Here is a 9,429-nt window from a genome sequence, read left to right as displayed (position 1 = left end):
CCAATGGACCAGCGCCAGCAAAATAACATATTTAATGAGTAAAGAATTGGTGTAAATATGCTGACATTTCATATGTGACTGTTCACTGTCATCTCATCATGAGAGAGAGAGTTCAAAGTGAGAGTCAATGACCATTCACACTGTGCTTATCTCTGTACAGAAACAGTTACTCACAGTAAGAACTATTTGTTCATGTTGAATGTGAATGAATTAGAAGTTTTGAGACTCTGATATTCCTTCATAAACTTGGTACCAACCAAAAACTTAAACTGTCATAAACACACAAAACGTCCTCATTGATGCTGAATCAGGGTTTTAACACAAACTGTCCACAACCACACAATAATCCAGTTCCCAGATTAGAGGCAGGCTGCCATCTGCTGGACGATTACTGTAGAGACACGGATATTTAACCGCAGACTGATCCTTGACACATTTAAATTTTGATGTGAAACATTAATGCTGGTTCACTTGTGTGACTCTTAAAGTTCAGAGAACCTGAACTTTAGAATAAATTAAGGTTTCAAATAAGAATCAGGCTGATGAACAGTAAATCTTTATCAACTCTAATATTTGGTGGATTAATAATTTGGTGTATTTTAGTACGAGCGCATGTGGAGGATCTATCTAGTGAACTGTTTTATTTTTCAGTCACTTCATGTTTTAAAAAGGTTTTTCCATCCCACCTCTGAGTTTTAATCCAATCAACCGACTGAGTGGTTCTGAAACTGATTGAAATCTGCTGCTCTGACATCTGCTTTGTGTTTGTCAGGAAACTCCGTTTTAATAATGAAATTTAAACCCTGACGGCCCCGGTGAGAGGGACAGTAGTCGATCTTATCAGGTGCTTCCAGCTGGCGGAGGAGCTCTGGTCCGTTTGTGTTTTGTGGCCAAACAGAGCAGCTTCGATTCCAAGAAACCACTTCAGAGACCAGAGGCCTGTTTCCGAGCAGCTTATACAAACTTTAGACTTCACCAACTGTGTGGTGAATGAAAATAAAAAGCCATCACTGGTGCAGCTGCAGAAGATGAAAATACAGGTTTATAGATCTGACAGAATGTAGTCTGACCTAGTCGATGGTGTTAGTTCTCAGAGGTGTAGTCTTATGTCATTCAAAACTTTTGCTCTACACCATGAAATAACTCAATATGTAGAACAAAAATAGTAAATATAGAAAAATAGTCACGTATATATATATAATAATTTACATGTTATCCACAGTATATAATATCTACGACATACAGTCCACAGATCAGAGACCTGAAGCTTCAACTAGGATTTATTCTTTGCATTTTAATATATATATATTTGACAACATGAATATAAGGGGAAAACAAACAAGAGTCCAGTTTTTCATTTTAATTTGTTTTTTTATCGCCACATCGTCAGTTTGAACATGATCCATTGTCTACAAGCAGCTGAACTCACATTCAGGCTGTAACCGTTTAGAACAGAGACCAGTTTGAAACTCCACCCTGAGCCGTTTCCACCCAGCATCAGAATCGGGGCTTTCAGTCAAATTAAATAAATCACAATAAAAAAAAAGAAAATGAGGCAGCATAAAGAATAAGACTTTTTTTTTAAAAACATGACTTGCTTTGGTGGCTCCTTTGGCAGCGGCGCTCGTCTTAAAGCGGGGAACACGCCCTTCGTCACCAAGCGAGTTCCTGAGCGTGTCCCGGCTTCTCGCACAGTTTGTCTAAGTGCTAACACAGGGCAGTATTAATGTGACCGCACAACGGAATAAGACCATTGCACAATAAACTGTTTGCCTCAAGATTCAGAAGAAATGCACCTTTTCTCCTCGAGCCCCTGCGAGATGGAGGCAAGAGTCCAGCTAGAAAATCATTAGGATTTATTTGATTCCATAAACGAAGAGGGAATGACATGAACAAGAGGAATTCTCTTTAAGAACGTCACAGTAGCACGAGACGGTGTTTCAGAAGAGTGTTGATGAGAAAGAGGAGACTGAAGGTATCAGTGAACGATGGCGTGTCGGAGGAAGATGACGATGTTTAGTTGAATTACTGAGGTTGGCTGCTGCTCTGAACAAAAGGCGTGCACGGTCGTTAGCGCCTTCTAGGTCCCATACACACAACTACTGAATGGAAGCGTTGGGTTGATGCAGGTTCACGTTTCAGGACATGTCGTTGATTCAATCTTCAGCCAAGTCGGACCAGTTGTACTCACAAGATGCAACTTGTGCGAAAATGCTAAATACTTTTAAGCAGTTGCTATTGAAGGCCGTTTTAAAAACAAACACAAAACCGTCTCGTTTCCCTGAAAAGCTGATATTTGTCCGAAACCCAAGCGTTTACCCAGAGTGCAACAGGCCAAAACAGTCAGAGTGCTCCCATCCACCAAACACCAACACCCTTCTAGCCACACCTCCTCCTGTCTGTTCCCCAGCCGGGCCGGCGGGCTCAGTAGCGGTAGTGGTCCGGTTTGAAGGGCCCCTCCGTGGGCAGACCCAGGTACTTGGCCTGCTTGTCTGACAGCTTGGTCAGCTTCACTCCCAGTTTGTCCAAGTGAGCGGCTGCGACCTGCTCGTCCAACTGATGAGAAACAAGACAGCAGAGATCCTGTTAGAGGAAACCTGATCCATTTGGAACACGTCATATATTTTAAACATTTCTCTACGTCTGTGTTACCTCTGCAACGTGATGCTACGCAAAATGTACTATAATCATTTCATGGCCAAGAAATAACTCTTAAATTTAGTAGAAGGGCAAAAGCAGGTATTTTAACATGTCAGAAATGTTTGACAGTTTCACCAATTTCCCCCAAAGTAATTCTATATGACTGATATCTTTGATTTTGTGACATTTGGTGCAGCCTGATTGAAATCAACGGGACCTGGCCGGGGTATTTACTCTGAGTGACATTCTAGTTTGAGGTTTGTGTTTTGGTCGTCTAATCATCTTTTGCAGTTCTAAAAATAAAGTTGCCTGTCTATTTCAGAGGAAGGATGCAAATTATCTGTCCATTTTGGATTATTATAATTTCAAACATTGCAAATTAACATAACGAACAGTTACCAATTCAAAATTAAAACAAGTTACATTTGACATCTTTCACATGTTATTTTCTCTTCTATTTTAAGTGGCACATAACAGACGATACTAAAACACTGTCTATTATCTTGTTGAGTGTGTTCTGACCTTCTTGGGCAAGAAGTAAACTCCCAGAGGATATTTATCGGTGTTTGTCCACAACTCGATCTGAGCCAGCACCTACAGGAGAGAACAGACGGTGACACTCGCGTGTTCAGTGAAGCTGCAACAACTTTATCATCAATATGTCGAGGTTGCAAACTGAAATCTTGAGTGTTTTCTGCGGTTCATAGAAACTCACCTGGTTGGTGAAGGAGTTGCTCATGACGAAGGACGGGTGTCCCATGGCACAGCCCAGGTTGACCAGTCTGCCCTCGGCCAGAAGGATGATGTGACGACCGCTCTTCATCCGATAACGATCAACCTGAGGAAGAGGAGGAAGATGAGTCACACCGAAGGGACAGATTACGATTGTACACCGAACAAGAATAAATCTGTTCTAGTTCTTCCTACCTGTGGCTTGATGTTGATCTTCTCTGCTGCGTTCTTGTTGAGCCAGCCCATGTCGATCTCACAGTCAAAGTGTCCGATGTTGCAGACGATGGCGTCGTCCTTCATGTTCTCAAAGTGTCTGAGGGCAACACACGAAATGTACAACTTCACACGGTGCAAACATCGATGTGATACAAGAATTCGGGCATAAATTAAGACTGTCCAACTTAAACATGACCTTTGCTTGAACTTACTGTCCCAGGATGATGTCCTCGCAGCCTGTGGTGGTGACGAAGATGTTTCCTTCCTTACAAGCTTCATCCATGGTGGTAACTTCATAACCTGCAGAGACACGAGGAGAAGACATGAAGTCAATATTAGTCTTGTTGACAGACGATGGCTCCACCACACGATAATTACATCAAAGACTCAGGATCTGAGATATTCTGTTTAATTTTTGCAGTGGGAGGAAGTAGAAGCGGCGGCTGCTCCACCTCTCCCTGAATCACTGTTGTGAAAACCTCCCTCTGTGTTGTGTGTGTGAAAGACAAACTCTGGATAAACTCTGCAGCCAATTCTCCAGATTTCACCCAGAGGTCATGTCTGAAGAGTTCCCATTTAGATTTGATCTGAGTGCAGTGCAGTGCAGTTCAGTCTTCAGGGCAAATCTTAATCCCCAATCTGATAGAAAGGTCTATCCACAGTGGCCTTCTCTCCTTGATTAAAATTCATGGTGATGCTGTAACTTCAGTTTTGTCCGTCATCACTTACCCTCCATGGCAGCCTGCAGGGCATTGATGGGGTCGATCTCCGTGACGATGACTCTCGCTCCGAAGCCGCGCAGCGCCTGGACGCAGCCCTTACCCACGTCGCCGTAACCGGCCACGACTGCGACTTTGCCAGCGATCATCACATCAGTGGCACGCTTGATACCATCGATCAGACTTTCCCTGCAGCCGTACAGGTTGTCGAACTTGCTCTGCAGGAGACAGACGGAACACAATTTGTGTTATTCCCTCCTGACAGAACAGAGAAGAGACGGGACAGTTCTCCCAAGTAGTTTCAAGATGTTTTAAAGTCTGTTTGCTCTGAACAATCCCGTATGATGAAGAAAAGAAAAAGATGAATACATTTCTGTTGCATTTCGTCGTATTCATGCGACCGGCTTCAGCTGAAGAGGATTCAAGCTCGAGGCTGTTACCTTTGTGACGGAGTCGTTGACATTGATGGCGGGGATCTTCAGTTCGCCCTTCTTCATCATCTTGTACAGGTTGTGAACACCTGTAGTTGTCTCCTCCGACAATCCACGAATACCTGAAAAATACAGGGTCACAATTATTACTATGTACATGATGTTTGACTGATGCTGCACTTCAAGTTACGAACAGGGCTACATGTAGATATTTAACTGTGAGTATGACTCCGAGTCCTCCGTGTAGTAGAGTCTCAGTGCAGACCACCACCAGTCGCTCTCTGCCACCCTTTGACACAGCTGCAACACTTTGACAGTTGAGCTGTAACGCCTCAAGGGACAGGAGATAAAAAACAAGCACATCACTGCTTTAGCGTGCAAATGTATTAATATGATCCATGAAAGATCGTTTTGAATTAAAAAATTCTTCCCCCTTCATGGACATGTTGGAAAAAGGTACCAAAAGGAAACAGCTCCGGGATAAACTCAGGAACAGAAATGAAGACAAAAAAAGACCCAGTGTCAAATTGTGCATCAGCATGTTTATAAAACAGACCTGCCAACAGTTTGGGGTACTTCTGGTGGACCAGGTTGGTCAGGTCGCCTCCGTCATCCAGGATCATGTTGAGGGGCTGACCATCTTTGAAGTACAGAGTCTGTTCGATGCACCACATGTACTCCTCGTCCGTCTCACCTTTCCAAGCGAACACTGCAGAAACAGGGACACTGGTTGGTTTGTTTCCAGTCTGAGAGTCGGTGGGTGAATATAAATCGTCGCTGGTGGGAATCACACCAAGGCCATGTCCACATCAATAGTTTTAAAACAACCACCTTCTCTGCACATCTCCACTTTCAGGTTTTAGTGACGACAGTTTTACAAACATTTGAATATCAAACACAGGGGGCGTGTGTTACCTGGAATGCCGGCCTTGGCGATGGCAGCAGCAGCGTGATCCTGGGTGGAGAAGATGTTACAGCTCGACCACTGAACCTGTGGGAGGAAGAGACACGCATGTGAAAATGGACATAAGTGTAGACTGGGAAACTATGACACAGCAGAGATTAGTCATGGTGTCATGTTTTAGAATCCAAGACAATTAAATTAAAAGATTACTTTCACAGGTTTAACGGTTACAGCTGAACAAGTGTGTGCGAGTTAAATTGTGAGTGGAGAGTATGACTCCGAGTCCTCTGTTGTAGAGTCTCAGAGCAGAACACCACCCGCCTCAAGGGGCAGGAAATCATTCAGCTCAAAGTGATATGAATAATAATATCTGTCTGGTTTAACAGATAAACACAGAGTCTGGTAGAGTTGCAGACTCCGCTACAGAGAGAAGAGAGGTAGAACGAGAGCAGGTTGTTATTCTGTGTTTGTTCTCAGGCTGCAGGCTCCTGCAGGAACAGACCAGTCCTGGTTACAGATAAAACCAACATGCTAATACAACCCACTGGCCTTGAGACAAAAACCCAGACTCACTGAAACAGTTTGTTCAAATTAATGGATCAATAAACTCATTCCCTTTCATCTACTGCTGCTGATGTGCACTTCTGCAAGTCCACAAGATGGAACTTACAAGAACAGCTCCAGGTACAAAGTAACCACAACAAAACTACTGTTATTGAAGATTATATAAATATATATGACTAATCTACAGACAAATAACCAGGTCCTGTAGCTCCTGGAATTATTTAACTCACTGGACAATGAACAACCAACATCACTGGATTTCAGTGGAGACAAAGTCCCCTCTCATCCTTGTTTAAGAGAAAGGAGGACAGATTAAAGAAGTTTTTTTAGTTTCGTGTCACGTCTGCACAATGTGCTAATTCTTGTTTGCTCATTAAATTGACTTTAGTGCATCACAGGGCACGTGGAAGCCCTGGATACAAATTGAGTGTAAACTCGGCTCATTAAAACCAGTTTTTGAACAAAGCTCTGAGGGCAGGTTTTCACACCTACATGTTAGTCACCAGGATTACGCAAAAAACTACTGATCGATAGATTAAAGTGGTACAACCATGAAGTGAGATTTGACATTTTTACAGATATAATTCATGCATCTTGACAAACAGGCATATTTAGGCACTTTTAAGTTGATGCTGATTCAAATAACAATGCATACTAAGCTAATATGTGGACTCACGAGGGGGTAGGATTTTTTAAAGAAACTTTAAAAGCAGCCTGTAGCTTTTACCTCAGCTCCGAGGTCGATGAGGGTCTCGATGAGCACGGCGGTCTGCAGGGTCATGTGGAGGCAGCCGGCGATGCGGGCGCCCTTCAGAGGCTTAGACTGACCGTACAGCTCCTTCATCTTCATGAGACCAGGCATCTCATTCTCTGCGATATCAATGGCCTTACGCCCCCATTCGGCCAGGGTGATATCGGCTAGAAGAGAGATTGTACAGTTTAGAAAAACATGTTCTAATATACATCGTTGGTTTATAAGTTCACACATCGGTAATAAAAAGGTCATCCAGACAAAGCAAAGCCTAGTTTGTAAAAAAGGTGATGACAAAAGCCGGTCCTGTCAGGATCAGGTGAGTTTGGCTGAATAGAAACTTGGAACAGTAGGAACAGTGCGATCAGCACTGCAGTCAAAACCAGGCTGATATTCAGCAGCTGCTCCCATTCACCCACTAATCTCATTCTCTGCACTTTAAAATGGAGATGATCACGATACAGAGAGAGGCATTGTGACCTAACAGGAAGTGAGGCCCTCCCGTTTTATGCTGAAAGTTAAAACTCAGGGTAACAGGGTGAAGTCCTGAACTACAACCCCCCCCCCCTTCCACCACCACAGCAGCTGCAGCCTGTTCAAACACACCTCCACCAGCCTGACTGCTCTAAACCAGCACTGGGCTGATTGAACGTCCACAGAGAGGATTACGAACTTAAGTTCACACAGCGGTCAAAGCTGTGACTAAAACTGAGGCAACACTTCTTTAGATGCATCAATTGGTTTAAAATATATTTTGTTTTGATATAAAAGACTAAGAACGAGAGGTCTGTAACACTTCTAAATGTCTTAGTTCGTCTGACAAACAGTGCAGGGACATTTGATTTATTACGATATCCACATATCGCACATTATCAGATATAAAACCAAAATGACTTTCCAGGCTGAATTCTCTGAAAAACAACAAACGCAGTTAATTGATCAGGATTTAGTCAGATTACCAGAGTTCCTCAAGTGATGGACTTGACCAGAACTCTCAATATGTTTCTGTTAATTGATTTCTTCCTTTATAAAAGAATGTACATATAGCAAAGTGATTTTCTATAAAATGCTGCATTGATAATTTGTCCCGTCAGCCGCTGCTGCAAATTCAATATCTGTGGGAAATGTTTTTACACGTCAGTGCCTGAATTAAATCAAATGATCATAATGTAATGATCCATATGTCCGGAATGATCCGGACAGAATTCAGTCCTTGAGATGTGGACTTTGCCCTGAAGCTGTTTGTTCACATTGTGCAACTTCTAAACCAACAGTTTAATATTTACACACCAGACAAGAAGGTCTCGTGTTCAGATAATGACTTATTACTTTAAGCTCAAGTTAAATAAACTTTATATCCTGTATTTGCCACACGATTTCTGACATGTTCACTCTGTACATTTTGTTTTTTTCCAGGTGGATTATTGATTCCTCGACGCAAAGCTGCCACCACACATGTTCTCTTTGTGTAATCTGGTTTATGGAGACGAATAAAAACAGTTAAATGTCAGATTTGCATAATAAAAATTTACTTTTATAAACTTCGTATAAATGCACAGGCGCACCACGTGTAGCCGCAGCCCTGCTCCGGTGTGAAGTTACGTTCGCCGCCTGTTTCACTCACTCCTGCGGATCTGGCGGCGAGCGCGCGCGCGGGGCATCACGGGACTTTGTAGTTTACAAACACAGATCCAAGCCGAGGCTCGCTGCGCAACAAAACTACAAGTCCCAGAAGGCGGCGGCGGGGGGGGGGAGACACTTGCGTTCAAAGCAGCTCGGCAGCTAGCGGACACCTCCACATGTCGATTCATTCTGACATCGAGAAAAACCTGCGAACTACGACGCACGTGCAGTGGGAAACTCACGCGTTGTTCGCCTTTTAACGAACGTGCTAACACGACGTGCTAACTAGCTTAACCGCACAACAACAACAATAACAACAGTGTTTATTTACATGACGCTAGCAAGTGGGCAGCAACTAAAACCAGACGCGAGCTAACGTTATGAAAGTCCCCGGACACGACATGACGCGACACGCACGAGCTTCACGTCAGGCTGCGCGCTGAGAAGCTTCTCCGGGTTTAAGCCGGCACACGTTACCACACGGTTAGCATGCTAGCTAGCAACCCGCCATCTTGTTCAAGGGCTTTAACAGCAAGAGTTTGAAAACACCGGATGAATAACAAACTACTGACCAACTTTGAAGGTGAGTTTGTCAGACATGGTGGTTCGTCGGTGGTTCGGACCCGGTGGAGGAGCTGCGGCGGCCTGAGTGGCGGGCGGAGGGACAGAGAAGGAGGGACGGGAAAGTGACGGCTCGGCTTTTATACCCGCGAGCCGAAGTTTAACCGACGGACCCAGCGGCCAACTCTGCGTTCCCATTGGCTGCGGAGGATCCCCGCCCCGCGCACGAGTGATCCGATTGGACGATCGGATCCCTCGTCGACGTGGGTCGGCCCAACCAAATGACAG

At 44.0% G+C, this 9,429-nt stretch overlaps 1 protein-coding gene and 1 non-coding gene across 2 annotated transcripts; both read right to left on the bottom strand.

Moving 5' to 3' along the window:
* Positions 1–1,345: 1,345 nt before the first annotated feature.
* Positions 1,346–9,310, bottom strand: ahcy (adenosylhomocysteinase). The gene is made up of 11 exons (XM_035152136.2): positions 9,153–9,310; positions 6,934–7,124; positions 5,654–5,729; positions 5,295–5,447; positions 4,748–4,860; positions 4,318–4,525; positions 3,801–3,888; positions 3,568–3,685; positions 3,356–3,478; positions 3,163–3,234; positions 1,346–2,556 (listed from the first exon to the last, which is right to left on the bottom strand). Exons 1-11 carry the CDS (start codon positions 9,178–9,180, stop codon positions 2,425–2,427), a joined length of 1,302 nt encoding a protein of 433 aa, XP_035008027.1. The 5' UTR covers positions 9,181–9,310; the 3' UTR covers positions 1,346–2,424.
* Positions 4,950–5,082, bottom strand: LOC118105537. Its single transcript, XR_004695134.1, has one exon. It is a non-coding gene; the product is annotated as a small nucleolar RNA SNORA17 (small nucleolar RNA).
* Positions 9,311–9,429: the final 119 nt, after the last annotated feature.

Source organism: Hippoglossus stenolepis, chromosome 3 (genome assembly GCF_022539355.2).
Source record: "Hippoglossus stenolepis isolate QCI-W04-F060 chromosome 3, HSTE1.2, whole genome shotgun sequence".
Lineage (NCBI taxonomy): Eukaryota > Metazoa > Chordata > Actinopteri > Pleuronectiformes > Pleuronectidae > Hippoglossus > Hippoglossus stenolepis.
This window is presented reverse-complemented; position numbering and strand designations above follow the sequence as displayed.

Coding starts and splice junctions, on each gene's coding strand:
- ahcy (XM_035152136.2), bottom strand. CDS start 9,180: ATGTCTGACAAACTCACCTTCAAAGTTG. Junction 7,125..9,152: donor CAAACTCACCTTCAAAGTTG/GTCAGTAGTTTG, acceptor TCTCTCTTCTAG/CCGATATCACCCTGGCCGAA. Junction 3,235..3,355: donor GCAACTCCTTCACCAACCAG/GTGAGTTTCTAT, acceptor TCTCTCCTGTAG/GTGCTGGCTCAGATCGAGTT.